This window comes from Chionomys nivalis, chromosome 7 (genome assembly GCF_950005125.1).
Source record: "Chionomys nivalis chromosome 7, mChiNiv1.1, whole genome shotgun sequence".
NCBI lineage: Eukaryota > Metazoa > Chordata > Mammalia > Rodentia > Cricetidae > Chionomys > Chionomys nivalis.
In genome coordinates, this window is record NC_080092.1 from 77202093 (window position 1) to 77218657 (window position 16565).

At 39.7% G+C, this 16565-nt stretch overlaps 1 protein-coding gene across 1 annotated transcript in view; it reads right to left on the bottom strand.

The window, feature by feature from the left end:
• Npepps (aminopeptidase puromycin sensitive) overlaps positions 1-16565 on the bottom strand; it is a 91791-nt gene that overhangs the window by 12142 nt on the left and 63084 nt on the right. The window contains exons 12-19 of the mRNA XM_057775653.1: positions 15978-16038; positions 14433-14542; positions 11355-11418; positions 9030-9169; positions 6494-6628; positions 5049-5268; positions 1328-1470; positions 593-649 (exon numbers count right to left, since the gene is read on the bottom strand). Coding sequence (XP_057631636.1) covers positions 593-649; positions 1328-1470; positions 5049-5268; positions 6494-6628; positions 9030-9169; positions 11355-11418; positions 14433-14542; positions 15978-16038 — 930 coding nt within the window. The remainder of the gene's footprint in view (positions 1-592; positions 650-1327; positions 1471-5048; positions 5269-6493; positions 6629-9029; positions 9170-11354; positions 11419-14432; positions 14543-15977; positions 16039-16565) is intronic.

Consider the following 16565-nt stretch of genomic DNA (forward strand, 5'->3'; position numbering starts at 1 on the left):
ACTGGGAAGGTGCAGAGGCACAAGGCTCAGAAAATCAACAATAGTCTTCAAAGTTGGCCTGGGCTACCTGAGACTTTGTCTCAAAACAGAACAAAACAAACAGGGCTATAGTTTGGTGGCAGAACCCTTGCCTAACATGCACAAAGTCCTGGGGTCGAACCTCACTATTTCAGGGTTAAGATTAAGTTGTGAAGGAAAAATATACAAATAAACCTGAAAAATGAGTTCAGCATCATTTGGAAAACACCCAAACCAACTTCTCAGTTCTCTCCCCTCTCTTCCTAGGATAATGGTACTGGAGTATGGGCCTTGGGGCCTCCAGCATGACAGGCCAGCTCTCCCATTAAGCTACACTCCCACAGCCCTTTTACTTTTTTGTTCTCAAAAAGTTGTCCAGTCTGACTTTGAACTCAGTCTGTCACCAAATAGGCCTTAAACTCTGCCCTGCTTCAACTTCCTTAATACCTGGAATTAAAAATCAGACCCAGCACATATATTTCTTTACCAGGGTTTTCCCAACTCCCCAAACCATTTAAAGTGGTATATTCAAATTAAAAAGCAGGAACCTAGAGCCTTTTGCAGGTACACTTACCTTTAGCATAACATCTAAGGTGGTGCCATCACCATGCTTTAAAACAGTAAGATAGACCTACAAAAGAACACCAGGGGAAAAAGAAGTCATTTGAGTTACATGCACTTTGTTATAAATATTCGAACTAAGATAAAGTAGCCAGGCATGTTGTCAGAGGCCTGTTGTTCTAACTCTGTAGACAGTAAAGGCAGGACAAAGACTGTAAGTCTAAGGCCTCTGTGAACTACATAGTACGACCCTATCTGGAAAAATAAAACCAAGAAAAGCTACAAGATAAAGTAAAAAAAAAAATTATAGTTAAGCATCTGCACAAACAGACTTTGTTTACCAATCACTAATATACTACTGGCGAATAATCACAGAGGGCTGACATGTCCTGACAACAGCTCCTATCAGTTCCTGCAGAGAAACGCACAATGCTCATCACCTTGCAGCCCTGATGTGCTACCTAGGTGGCACAGGTAAAACAGGTCTGCGGGTCAGTTCTCAGGTCAATTTTTAGCTTCACAGACTGACACTAATACCTGAAAGCCAATGGGATTTATTATTACTATTATTGTTTTTCCCTCCAGAAAGGGTTTCTCTGTGCAACAGCCCTGGCTGTCCTGTAATTTGCTCTGTAGACCAGGCTAGCCTCAAACTCAGAGATCCATCTGCCTCTGTCTCCTGAGTGCTGGGATTAAAGGCTTGTCCCACCATGCCCAGCTTTCAAGGGAATTTATTAAGATAACTCACAGGACTTCTTAGATCAGCAGAGAGAATCTGTTTTCCTTCCACATGTTCCTTAAAACGACGACGGGCTTCTTCCAAAGTTGCCTTATGCCCTGCTTTTCCCAGTTTGCCCAGCACCAAGCCCCTCAGGAGTGCATCTAGGTGACCTGGTTGAGAAGTGAAGACACAGGACTACTTCAGAAGTCTGCTTTTATAAATTCACTACCTAAATATTTTTTAACTTTGTTATACCAAGTCTATAGTCTTGAACGAACACAATTACTCTAAAACTTGAGAGAACACTTGACTTAATTTATCAAATTGTACAAGGGAAGGATTAAATATACTAGACAAGCAAACGAATTTGCTGACTTTGTCTTGACTTAAGTGCCAGCTATCAGAGCCTACTAATATACTTTCGATGTAGTTAATTATACTGTTAAAGACAATACATGAGCTGAGTGGTGGTGATGTGTGCAGGCCTTTAAACTCAGCACTCAGGAGGCAGAGGCAGATGGATCTATGTGAGTTCAAGGCCAGTCAGCGCTACACAGAGAAATCCTGTCTTGGAAAAAAAAACCTACAAAAGTAACATGAAAGGGAAAGGCTTACATCATGCAGGTTTGACCCAAGTTTTGCTTAAAAGGACCCACATGTAAATGTTTTTTGGACAATAAACTGAAACCTTAGATTTCAAAATGAAAATCAAATAGATTCATCCTCCAATGACATGCAAAATTACCACTAAGTACCCACACCCAATTCAGTATCATTGTCATTACAGGTACAAGTCTCCACGCAAGGTCTGGGGATAGAGCTTTGAGGTAGAGCAAGCCAGAGGCCTTTGGTTTAACCCTATGGATTCCCTGGAACCAGAAATTACATTTTAAAGAGTTGTCTAGATAAGTTCTGGACCACTCTTTCTCCTGGATCTCCTTCTCACTGTTTCTTTTGTGGTTCTTCATCCTCTTCTCCCCGAGTTTTACATGGTCCAGGGTGACCTTGGCTTTTCTATGAAGCTGAGGATAATTCTTGATCATCCACCTCCCAAGAATTAGTGGTGTGAACCACCATGCCAAGTCTTCTTTGTTTTTATTTTTTGAGACAAAGAACTCTAGGCAGACTAGGCTGATCTTGTGCATTTCTATTTCCTGATTACAGGAATGTACCATCAGTATGTCCGGCTTTGAGTTTTCTTCTACCAACTTCTAAATCCTGAACTATGATACTCAAACCTCTCCTATTCTTAGTCTTTAGGTGATTTCTTCTAGTTTCACAGCTATAAATACTACCTGCATGCTATTAACTCCAAAATGTATTTACCTAGCCTGAATCTCTAGGCATTCTCTATGCTGATGTCCAAAAGGACCTCAATCTGAAAGACCCCAAATCAAACTCCTCTTTTTTGCACCCAAAGGTGCTTCTACAGCAGTATGTATATAGGTAAGTATGCATGTTTACAAACATATATATATATATGTATGTATATATGTATGTATATTTATTTTTATTTTGTTTTTTAAAGAGAGGGGTTTCACTATGTAAACCTGGCTGGCCTGAAACTCTCTGTGGACATTAGGCTAGCCTTAAACTCAAGACCTCCTAAACACTGGGATTAAAGGCCACCAAGCCTGGTCCTCTACAAGTAATCTGATGAATTTTCTTTCTACCACACTCAGTTTTCCCCACACAGTTTTAGTACTAGCTTCAAAACACACTAAAAATATGCCACTTGAAGGGGCTAGCTGCACCCAACACTCAAATAGATTCTGTACAGTTCTCCTTCAGATTGTTTCTCACAGTCACGCAAATCAAATCATGTTAAAAAATTTTAACATCTAATAACACAAAATGTGAAAAAAAAAAAAAAAAAAAAGAACTTACTACAGTCCACACCCCCTGTAGGATACTGTTAATTTGCCATGGGCCTCTCACCCTCCTTTATCTGGTCCTGACCTCACTAGACTTCCAATTATATATTTCGCTTGTTTATTTTTCAAGACAGGGTCTTTTTTTCTTTCCTTTTCTTTTTTCTTTTTTTTTTTTTTTTTTTTTGGTTTTTGGAGACAGGGTTTCTCTGTAGTTTGGAGCCTGTCCTGGAACTAGCTCTTGTAGACCAGGCTGGCCTCAAACTCACAAAGATCCACCTGCCCGCCTCCCGAGTGCTGAGATTAAAGGCGTGCGCCACCACTACCTGGTTCTTGCTTTCTTTTTTAAAAAAGGATTTACCCTATTTATGGTATATACAGTATTCTATCTGCATGCATGCCTGCATGCCAGAAGAAGGCCAAGCTGGGTACTGAACTCAGAACCTCTGGAAGAATAGGCAATGCTTTTAATCTCTGAGCCATTTCTTCAGCCTGGGACAGGGTTTTTCTGTGTAACAGCTCTGGCTGTCCTGGAACTCACTTTGTAGACCAGGTTGGCCTCGAACTCACAGAAATCTGCCTGCTTCTGCCTCCCAGAGTGCTGGGAATAAAGTTGTGTGCCAACACGCCAGCTACTTCTGGTTATTCTTTAAACACTCCAGGCATGCTCTTACTTCAGATTCTTGCCACTTGCTGGTCCCTGTGGTCTGAACCATGTTTGCCCTATTCTTGAACCTTTCAAGTCTCCATTTATGCTCAAAGATCAACTATTAGTGATCATTTTCCTCAACTATTTATAAAATGCTAGCTTAGTACTTTTTATTTACATTGTCTAGTTTTAGTTTCCTTTATGATAATTTCCACAAGCATGATACAATTTGCAATGTCTCCCACTAGAATGTAAGTTATACAGGGCAATGCTTTGCTCATCTCTACTACCAGCTTCTAAAATAGCACCGGACTTTTACTAGCTACATAAATATTAGTTGAACCAAGAAAGAAAAGATAGTGCCAAGTATTGCTACTATTATTGCTCTTATTAAAAGATTCTCAGATTAGTGACCTGGGAATAACTCAATGACAGAGTTTAGAACAGGCTAAGTCCTGGGTTTAAAGTCAGCACTAGAAAAAGAAATAACAGTCAAGTGGTAGCGGTGCACGCCTTTAATCCCAACACTTAGGAGGCAGAGGCAGGCAGATATTCGTGAGTTCGAGGCTAGCTTGGTCTATAAGGTTAGTTCCAGGAAAGTTGGGACTGTTAGAGAAACTCTGTCTCGAAAAACAAAAAAACAAAACAAAAAGAAAAAACTCCTAGATTAAGGTTAGTCAGAAGAAAACACCTTATTTAATGAGCAACAAATGATGACAACAAATAATTGCATTTAAAGCTTGTAAATTACCAGTCTCAACACAACATTTAAATAACAGTTACAAAAGGTGCATGATTATAGACATAATCATGGACAACAGAAACATAGTATCTTTTTTTTTATCTTGGTGAGACAGGGTTTCTCTGGGTAGCCCTGGCCATCCTGGAACTCACTCTGTAGACCAGGCTGGTCTCGAACTCACAGAGATCCGCCTGCCTCTCCCTGGAGTGCTGGGATTAAAGGTGTCCGCTACCACTGCCTGGCAAGCAATCCTTACTTCGGAAAGCTGAGCGATGCCAGGGGATGATTCATGCTGAGGCAGGAGAGTCTCTATGGGTTCCATGCTACTTGAGTTATTGTTTGCTGCAAGTGTGACAATTTCACCAGCAGGTTCAGAAGATGTAGTTTCTGGCTAACTGAATATACAGTAACAACTGAATACAGAGACGCTGGTGCTGTGAGTGACAAGTGAACAGATTCTGTCCTCATACAATACTCATTCATTACCTTCTCCAGGCTTGGGGTCCCAGCCCAGTCTCTCTCCTATAGGTGAAAAGACATCTTTCACAAACTCCTGGATTTCCTCATAGAAGTCTGTGTGGGACAAGAGAGTTGAAAGAATCCCCAGGTTACAGCTCAGGTCGCTCCATACAGTATAATTGGGCTCATTCACAAAAGCCTCCATGACTTTTAGAACCTCTACAGTGCTAATGATTCCAGCTCGAGCCTGGGATAGGAAAAAACACAAATTAGCCCAGCCTTCAAACAAGACAAAAAAAAAAACAAACAAACATGTACTTTGGCATTATCTACTCCTAGTCAATTTTTTTTGTTTGTTTAAGGAAATGAGGCTAAGTAAGTTTAGAATACTAATAGAATAAAAATCCTATTTTATTTATTCCTTTGCTCTTTAAAGAACTCTTTAAAAAAATTATATTATACATCATAATTTGGGACCAACAAAACTCAGCTAACTTCTTATTTCTATTCACTTTCTGGGGCATCACTTTAATGTTTTCACATTTTTTATACTTTCAGAAAAGCTCAAGAAGAGCTAGGGCTCCGGTTCTTACAAAGACTCTTTCAGGGCTGAACCTGCAAACTGTGTCAACTTGAGCCTCTCCTTTACTCACTTCTAAAGAACACGAATGGGAAGGCTAGGAATTCAGAGTGCTTGCTTTCAGCACTGACTAACAAGAGTTAGAAAAAGAACTTCTGTTCTATCAGCCAACTGCACAAATAGCCTGCTCTCCTGGGATAGGTCTCCCGTAGCAGTGAGATCAGCAGATGGGAGGATTTGTCCATCAATTCTAATCTGCATTTATGCAAAGAAGGAATCCAATCAGCAATCACAGAGGGCAAGGAGATTTCAGGTCCAATTTAAAGGAACGCTAGAAAGAATGACAATTTTACCACAGGCAAAGACATCCTGAAATTACCTAATCTGCTGGAGTCATAAAGACAAAATATGAATTTTGCTGCTTTAAAGTCTTCCTGGAACAAAGTCAAATATGTATATAATTCTGGGGTTGATATGCTATAATTTGAGTTATAACTTACTGTTAAAACATTCTGTCTTTCCTACTAAAATATAAGTACTACTTAAGAAAAATATGAAATCACTCTGAATTAGTTTTTAAAAAATCAGCAGGGAAATTTCTTCATGACTCATATCCATTTGTTTAGAAAAGAATGGACTTTTTTGCCTTACAAAAGATTTAATATTACAAAAGTTTAAATAAAACTTACTTAGAAACCATGAAATGGAATTTGCTTCTGGCAAATAATATGGGTACAATTTTGTTATGTTAATAATTAACCATTTGTTGTCATCCCAAATGTGCCATCTTCAGAAAGAACTGTATCTTTCTAATTATGCTTTATACATTCCAGGAGAAACAGGACCCTTGAACAAACAAACGCATCATATGACCTAAATGTGAGATGCTCACCAGAGAAAAGAGGTCATTCTGTAATCCAAGTCGATCCACTGGAGGCAGAGAAAGGTCACGGATGCCTGGCAATAAACTTTCCAGCATGGCAGAGCTGTACTGGGTTCGATAAAACCCAACTGTTCCCAGGTTTAACTGAAAAGAGCCAACAAATAGTATTAACCACTTCTTTCCCTGACTTCTCTTTTGAGACAGGGTCTCTCTGTGTAGTTCTGGCTAATATATTCACTCTTTAGACAAGGCTGGCTTCAACTCAGAGATCTGCCTGCTTCTGCCTCCAGAGGGCCAGGATTAAAAATGAGTGCTACCACTCAGTCAGCCCTCCATTTTTAAAAAGTTTTATTTTTGTTTTTTTTTTTTTGGTGAAGATAGTGGCCATCCTGGTCTACATGAGTTCCAGGACAGTCAGAGCTACATAGTGAGACCCTGCCTTAAAAAAAGAAAAAAAAAGGGGGGCTGGAGAGATGGCTCAGTGGTTAAGAGCATTGCCTGCTCTTCCAAAGGTCCTGAGTTCAATTCCCGGCAACCACATGGTGGTTCACAACCATCTGTAATGAGGTCTGGTGCCCTCTTCTGGCCTGCAGATATACACACAGACAGAATATTGTATACATAATAAATAAATATTTAAAAAAAGAAAAAGAAAAAAAATCAACAATAACAAAACCAAACCAAGAAAGTTTGTTTATTTTGGGGGGTGTGGTAGTTACAGGGATCAAACTCGTGGATTCCTAAATAGGAAGCAAGTACTTTCTCACTGAGCTAAGGGTTACCTTGAAAAACAAATGTAAAAGGAAATTAAGTTTACTATGTAGAAATATTTTATAAAAATAGGAACTGGAGAGATGGCTCAGTAGTTAAGAGCACTGACTGTTCTTCCAGAAGACACAGGTTCAATTCCCAAAACGCATATAGCAGCTCCTGTCTATAACTCCAAGATTTGACAGCCTCACACAGACATACATGCAGGCAAAATACCAATACACATAAAATAAAAAATAAATGAAACATAAAAAGATATTGTATAAATAATTCTTTTTTTTTTTTTTTTTAAAAGACTTGAGAGACTCTGCCTCCCAAGTGCTGGGATTAAAGGCGTGGGCCACCACCATCAGACTTATAACCAAACAATTCTAAATGCAATTATTACTAGGATCATGGTGTATACAACTTCTAATTTATTAAGAAACTTTCATAATTTGAAATGTTAATATTATATTCTAGAGTACATTTTAAATATTAAAATAGTTAAATAGCCCTTGTTATTGTTTTTCGAAATGGTTTCTCTGTGTAACAGCCCTAACTGTCCTGAAACTCATTCTGTAGACCAGGCTGGCCCCCAACTCACAGAGATCCGCCTGCCTTTCCTGAGTGTTGGAATTAAAGAAGTGTGCCACCACCGCCTGGCTAAGTGGTCATGTTTTAGCAATTAAAAAATTGAGATAACCTATAAGAAAAAATTGCAGCAAAAATTTTATTACTCAGTATAAAACAACGAAAAATAATACTTACCTACTGATCTTTTTTTTTTTTTTTCCTTTTTGGTTTTTCGGGACATAGTTTCTCTGTGTAGCCCTCGGCTTTCTAAACCAAGTTGGCCTCAAACTCACAGAGATCCACCTGCCTTTGCCCCCCGAGTGCTGGGATTAAAGGCTGGGCCTCCACCGCCCGGCCCCCTAAGTGGTATTTTTGTAAAATAATTTTACAGCAGTAGCTCAAAAGAGCTCCTGTGTCAGCCACAAACCTACTTTCTATATTTCTCACCTCACTTAATTACGGTTATAGGAAACAATACAGGACGGAGGTTAACACATCGTTAGAATGGGATGGCAGCTCATTTGTTCGGTCTTTTTTTGTTTTTTTTTTTAAGATTTATTTATTTATTATGTATATAACATTCTGCCTCAATGTATGCCCACACGCCAGAGGAGGGCACCAGATCTCATTACATATGGTTGTGAGCCACCATGTGGTTGCTGGGAATTGAACTCAGGACCTATGGAAGAGCAGCCAGTGAACTGAGCCATCTCTCCAGTCCCCCCCTTTTTTTTTTGAGACAGAGTTTCTCTGTGTAGCCCTGGCTGCCCTGGAACTCACTATGTAGACGAAACTCAGAGATCTATCTGCCTCTACCTCTTAAGGGCTGGCATTAAAAGTCTTCACCACCATGCTTGACTTTTTGGGATGGCAGTGCAGTGTGCAGCTCCAAGACTACAAGTGTTCTCTGTTATTTACCCCTTCCTTTCTGTTTTTGAAAGTCTCACTAGTCTAGGCTAGCCTCAAATATCAGAATCACAGTTGTCTCAAAGAGAATAATTAACTCAAGTAGAGCAATAAAGACAACAAACCTTCTGCCTCAGCCTACTGAGTATTGGGGTTACAGGTGTGCATGACTAAATGCAGTAAACTTATTTTTCCTTTCTATACTTTATAGTCTAAACTGAAAGAATACAATTCAGATATAGCCACAGAAGGCAAGTAAAAGAAATAAATCGTTTCAGATAAAGTACAAACGGCTATGCCATTCTCAACTCACCTTTACCCACTGATCTGGTTTGACATTTTTCAAAACTACATTCATCTCTGGCTTCTCCATTAGTATTTTTAGTTTAGCTTGGTTGGGGTCTTCACTAGTTGAGATTGTGATAGGAACCATCCACTGAGGACAGTCTTCACCTAAACAAGAAGAAAATTGAAAGACAATCTTAAAGAAGCAGGTGGTAAGGTAGACAGAGGACTGCCAGTGTTGTAACCCAGACACATTCTCAGCATTATACTATGCTTCAAGGTGACCTGAGTAATATTAGTGCAAAGGACAAGAGAATATAATATCAGAATCACAGTTGTCTAAAGAGAATAATTAACTCAAGTAGAGCAATAAAGACAACAATGGCTGTGTTGTTAATTTTGAGCAGTGAATGTTCTAAGGTGTTTTTCTTAAAGGGCTCACACTTACTGCACTAGGACAGGACAAACCTGGGAGCTACTGTATTTCTTCACTGAGGAGCCATATCTAAAAACCAAATCATTTGAAAAATAGAACACTGTCTCAGATATCAAAAAGCAAATTAGACTTTGTATTAGGGCATTAACAGAGCTATTTAAAGAAGGCACACAATCAACATTTAAGTAAGCCACATGCCTTGGTTAAAAAGGTTAAGTCACAGCCGAGAGTGGTGGCACACACCTTTAACCCCAACACATGGAGGGTAAAGGCAGGCAGATCTCTGTGAGTTTGAGGATAGACTAGTCTACAGAGTGAGTTCCAGAGCAGCCAGAGCCACACAGTGAAACCCAGGCTCAAAACAAACAAAAAAGGTTAAATCACAGCTCAAGCCCCTCCACTGAGATACTCCAGCCTTTACTTGTCTGGTCACAGGGACTATACTGAGATTACTATTTTAAAGAAAAGGAAACTTAATTTCTTCAAGTAAAATTTAATTTCCTGGGTAAAACCTTATTGTAAAAGAGCACAATGTCAAGAGGAACTACCTGAGAATATAGTTGTTGAGAGGGAAACGCAGGATTTTAATTATCTTCTGTGAATTTCCACTCTTTTAAACTTATTAGACACGTGACTTTAAGAAAAAATTTTGTGGGGGGTGCGGCGTCTTTCTATATAGCCCTGGCTGTACTGGTATTTGTTATATAGGCCTCAAATTCTCATAGCTGCTTGCCTCTGAGTCTAAGTGCTCGGATTAAAGGCATATGCCACCATACCCAGCTGACTTTGAGCAATTTAAATAAACTAGCAATTCCTTAGTTTTTGTGTGTATAAAAGCAAAACTACTACTCTCTACCTTGTAAAGATGCTAAGAAAATAAAGTATGAACCAACTCTAGTGCTTACTATGATGACTATTTTGTTTGTTTTGTTTTGTTTTTCGAGACAGGGTTTCTCTGTGGCTTTGGAGCCTGTCCTGGAACTAGCTCTTGTAGACCAGGCTGGTCTCGAACTCACAGAGATCCGCCTGCCTCTGCCTCCCAAGTGCTGGGATTAAAGGCCTGCGCTACCACCGCCCGGCACTATGATGATTATTAAGTAAGGACAATCATCACTGAACTTAATACTTATTACACACAATAACTTAATGAAAAATAAATAACACAGTAATTCCTTAGAGAATAAGACTGCAGAAATAATTCCTTACATATTCCAACCCTTTTTCACTAATTTTCTTTTCTTCTTTTAAAGATTTATTTATTATGTATACAGTGTTATTTCTGCATGTATCCCTTCCTACCAGAAGAGGGCACTAGGCACCAGATCTCATTATAGATATCATTACAGAGGTAAGAGCAATTCCCTCACTCATTTTCAATAAGAGAGACACTTTTTTGCTTGGGGGGGGGGCTCAAGCTCAAGACAGGGTCTTTCTGTGTAACAGCCCTAGCTGTCCTGGAACTAGCTTTTCTAGACCAGGCTGGCCTCGATCTCACAGAGATCAGCCTACCTCAACCTCCAGAGTGCTGGGATAAAAGGTGTATGCCATCACCACCTGGTCCAAGACACAAAATTTTAAGATTGTGGCTAGAGAGATCGCTCAGCAGTTAAGAGCACTACCTGCTTTCCCAAAGGACAAGAGTTCAATTCCCAGCATTTACATCATGACTAACAATTGCCAGTAACTCCAATTCTAGGGGATCTGATGCCCTCTTCTGGCCTCCTTAGTTACCTGCACATAGTTGGTGCACATACAGATAAGAAGCACACATATATACATAAAATAAAACAAATTAAATTCAAAGTACAGCTAAACAAATAATAAATAATATAGTATTATTTATTTCTTAAATTGAAAACGACTAATAAGGAACCCAAATTTATTCATCAGTCTCCTCTTATAAGCACATATGCTCACCAACATATGGTCCACTGGCACAGAACTTCTTTTGAGACAGCCTCAGCACTCTGTCATCTTCTACCTACAGAAGCAAAGTCAAGGCTGTAACAACTGTGACTTTTGTGGAGGGTGTTTCTGTGACAACGTAGGTAGGGAGCTGGGACAAATGTCTTTCACGATACAGAAGAGGAAAGTAAAGATTAAAAAAAAAGCCGGGCGGTGGTGGCGCACGCCTTTAATCCCAGCACTTGGGAGGCAGAGGCAGGCGGATCTCTGTGAGTTCAAGGCCAGCCTGGTCTACAAGAGCTAGTTCCAGGACAGGCTCCAAAAACCACAGAGAAACCCTGTCTCGAAAAACCAAAAAAAAAAAAAAAAAAAAAAAAAAGTCACTCTTGAGGGAGGAGATCATAAGCCCACCCCTAGCTGATAAACAGTTGCTTTGGGGTGAGGGGTGCCAATTTTCTTCAGATGTGTGGCCCCTTGTAGGTGGTTCATGCTCCAGTGCCTGGCCCCATACCCATATGCACCCAGTGAATTATTAAAATAAACCCATGAGGGCAGGAGTGGGATGTGTTCTGGGAATACAAGATATATTGTACATATGCATGAAACTCAAAAAATACATTAAAAAAAATCAATCCTTTTCATTTAGATCTCAGAAAAAAAGGTCCTGTTTAAATGCCCTAGAGACCAGCTACTCAATACATATACAAAATTAATTTAAACATAATAAAACTTTTAGCCGGGCAGCGGTGGCGCACGCCTTTAATCCCAGCACTCGGGAGGCAGAGGCAGGCGGATCTCTGTGAGTTCGAGGCCAACCTGGTCTACAAGAGCTAGTTCCAGGACAGGAACCAAAAACCACGGAGAAACCCTGTCTCGAAAAATAAAAAAAAATAAAAAATAAATAAATAAAACTTTTAGAATAAAAGACCAATTTCTATGTAATATGATTTTGCTGAAGGTGTGTAACACTCAGATGAGAGAAATTCCTAAAAGCAAATTATTTGTCTTTAAAATTATAAACAACAAAAAGCCAGGAATGCCAATGCCCACCAGTAATCCTAGCTCTTGGGAGAGAGAAGGAGAGGAGTAGGAATTTCAGGTTGTATTGAAAATGCTACATAGTGAGTCTAAAGTGAGCCTGGGACTGTTCCACATCTCCCAAAGTATACACAACAAACAAATCAAATTATACTATTCTTGATAGAGAAAGATTATATCTATAGTTTTTCCCACTTTCTTAGATTAACAGGTAGTTTCAATATTCAGAATTCAAATCCTAGAATGCTACTTGTTAAATGTAAAAGCAATACATCTGGTTTGTTTGTTTTGGTTTTTTGAGACAGGGTTTCTCTGTGTAACAGCCCTAGTTGTCCTGGAACTAGATCTTGTAGACCAGGCTGGCCTCAAACTCAGAGATCTGCCTGCCTCTGTCTCCTGAGTGCTGGGATAAAGGGTGTGCGCCACCACTGCCCGGCCAACATGTCTTGTTTTAAAGTACAAGTTTTACAATAAAACACAAATGTGAAGGTGAAGGTGACTGCAAATCACTAGAAAACAATAAGCAATGATTTATATGTTTAAAAAATATGGGGCATGGAGAGATGGCTCAGTAATTAAGAGCACTGATTGCTTTTCCAGAGGACCCAGGTTCGATCTTCAGTACCCACATGGCAGCTCATACCTGTAACTTCCCATCCAGGGGAACTGACACCCTCATACAGACACACATGAAGGCAAACACCAATGCACATAAAATAAAAATAAATTTTAAATACACACACACAATGTGGACAAGATGAAAATTCACTATAATGCTTGCCATGCAAGCATCAGGACCTGAGTTCAGTTCAGCACCATGTAAAACTGGGGTGTGATAACAAACACTTATAATCCTAGTGTCTGCAAGGTAGAAACAATGGCTACCTGGAGCTTGCTGCCCAGTAAACCTGGTCAAACTGTCAAATCTCAGGTTCAGAATACCAAGGTGGACAGCCCACTGACCTCAATCCTTCACCACCTGCACGCACACACACAAACATGTACATCTACACCACACATTCGGCCTCCACCAAAGGGAGGGAGGAAACAGCTTCAACAAATAGTCATTTGCCTGATTGTTCGTCAATACTGCATTCTGGGATATTTCAAAGAGTATTCAATATAACAGATTTGAACTTACTTAAATCAAATGTAAACCTACACTAAAAATGACCTTAGTAATTAAACTAAGTACAATAAACAGTAATAAAGTTCAGGCATAGTTTCAGACCCTTTAATCTCATTACTAGGGAGGAAAAAGCAGGTACATCTTTGGAAGTTCTAGGCCAGCCAGGGCTACATAGAAAGACAATGTTTCCAAATACAAAACAAACAAAAGAGAAAGAAACAAAGCAAGAAACAAATAAGAAAGAAAAGGTCAGGCTGAGTGGTGTTGGGGCATACTTTTAATCCCAGGACTTGGCAGGCACAGGCAGGCACATCTCTGAGTTCAAGCCTAGCCTGGTCTACAGGGACTGTTCCAGGAGAGTTAAGGCTACACAGAGAAAGCCTGTCTCCAAACATCAACAAGAGGAAAAAATGAAGAAGAAAAGGTCCTAGATTCAATCCACAATATCACTAAATAAATGAATGGATAGAAATTTAAAAACTAAAGTTAAAAAATTCAGGCCAAAGAGATGGTTCAAGAGTTAGAAGCACTGTTTGACTAGTTGGTCTTCCTTCCAGAGGAACTCACTATGTATACTAGAGTGGCCTAAGACTCGTAAGAAATCTGTCTACCTCTGCTTCCCAAGTGGTGGGATTAAAGGCATGTGGCATAGCATCCGCAGGCTACGGAATTATATAAGGAGCTGAGCCAAAAGAACAAATAAGTATCATCTAGCAGTCTGCATTTAGTCCAATCAGGAATATGCTTCAGTTTTGAGGAATGAACTGTGCTAATATTCTTTTTATTCTTTTTTTGGTTTTTTTTTTTTTTTCCAAACTGGCTAGGCTGGTCTCAAACTCATGATTCCTTCTGTCTCCCCTAAGTATGGAGATCACAGGGTGACACACCTCACCGGGCGATGCAACGACTTCTTACAGGTTTACCTGTTCAGCTTCCACATAGATGAGAGGGAATCCCATTTGTTTGGTCCAGGTATTCATCACAGCTGCTATGGGTTTACCACTTGCATTTTCCAAACTTTCCCAGAGATCCTCTAGAAGGTAAATAAAAACAATAACCTGAAATGTTTATTTCCTAAATCAGTAAATCCCTTTAAGTCTTAACATTGCATAGCTTATCAACTGTTTTGCCTGTCACACAGTAGGTCAAACAAATGCCCCACCCACAATACTACAACTAAATAAATTCTACTTGAAGGAATATTGTAGAAGACTCTCTTGGTGAAGTTCTTGCCATACCAGCATGAGGTTCTCAGTTCAGATCCCCAGTACTCACCCACATAAAAAATTGGGGCCTGGTAGTGGTGGTGTATGCCTTCAATCCCAGCATTGGGAGGCAGAGGCATGAGGATCTGTCTGAGTTTGAGGCCATCCTCTGGTCCTCAGGGCATATGCACTCATGCACATGTATATGGGTATGGACCCATATACATAAGTTAAAACACTCGTTACACAAGTCTGACACATGAACTCTACCCTCACCTTTAGTGACAGAAGAGAATCAAATCTCAAAAGTGATCTGATTTCTACATTCATGGTGTGCATACAAACACACACACACACACACACACGCACACGCGCGCGCGCATCACTGGGTACCGTGGAACATCCTGAAATCTCAGTAATTGGGAAGCAAAAGCAGAAGCAAGTACAAGAAGAACCCAGTATTCATAGCTGGTTCCAGGACAGCCAAGACTACATACAGGATACTGTCCAAAACAAACAAACAAAAATAAATAAATAAATTTAAATTAAAGAAAGAAATAGAGAGATAAAAAGAAAGAATGAAAGAAATCAGTAACAGCAATATTTCGGTGAGTTCTAGAAGAAGAATGAGGAGATGACACTAAAAACATAGGCACGGGCTAAAGTACTCAGGGGAGCATGGCTTACAAAGATGTATAAAAGAGGTATGGACTTCAACACTAAGCAAATACAATAGAAAGTAGCACAATACTTGTGAGAAGTAGCTTCAGCCTTAGCTTAAGAGATGGATAGAGCAAAGCTACTAGTACTAGTAGGCAACCACAAAATTCTAACAGATCACAAAGTCATATATTTGGGGAGTAGCAAGGAGGAAAGACAGAAAGCACTGGAATTTTAGCATGAGTATGAAAACCATTCAGGGTAGCCCAAGTATGACAAGGATCTTTCATAAATAGCTGAAATAAAAACATTAAATAGTACATTTTTTCTGTTCAAAGTGTAGTCTGTAATCTGCAAATGACTCGTCAAAAAATGATCCTCCCTGTGTAGAATGCTAACATTTTATTTCCAACACCCCCTTCTCTGGTGTTGGGGAATCAAACCTAGGGCCTTTATCTGTATTTCCAGCTCAAGCTATTTAATATTATCTTTGAGACCAGGGTACAGCTCAGTCTGGTATGTGCTTTGCATACATGACAAAAAGAGGAAAGCAAGGATGGTGGTAAAAATTGAAACAAAAATAAATAAAAATGCAAAGATTACCTGTGGCAGCATTCTTTTGCTGAAACTTGGTTAAATACATGTTCATTCCTTTTTTAAAGTCCTGAAAAAATACAATTTTTAAATTCAAGTGAGTCATACCTCAGAATTTATAGCAGATATGCACATTAATCAAAAGTCAATGTACTCCAATACTAAAGTAACAGATATGCGAGAAACACATATCCTTTTGAAGCCTACTAAATTTTATCTAAAAGTAACTACCCTTTATATTCTCTCCCTCTCCCTCTTCTCCCTCTCCCTCTCTCTCTCTCCCCGAGAAAAGGTTTCTCTGTGTTTCCCTCGCTGGTTGTCCTGAAACTCACTTTGTAGACCAGCCTGGCCTCAAATTCACAGAGATCCGCCTGCCTCTGCCTCTCAATTGCTGGGGATTAAAGGCGTGCGCCACCACCACCCAGCCTAGCTTCTCTTTCTTTTTTTTTTTTTTTGTTTTGTTTTTTTCGAGACAGGGTTTCTCTGTGGTTTTGGAGCCTGTCCTGGAACTAGCTCCTGTAGACCAGGCTGGTCTCGAACTCACAGAGATCCGCCTGCCTCTGCCTCCCAAGTGCTGGGATTAAAGGCGTGCGCCAC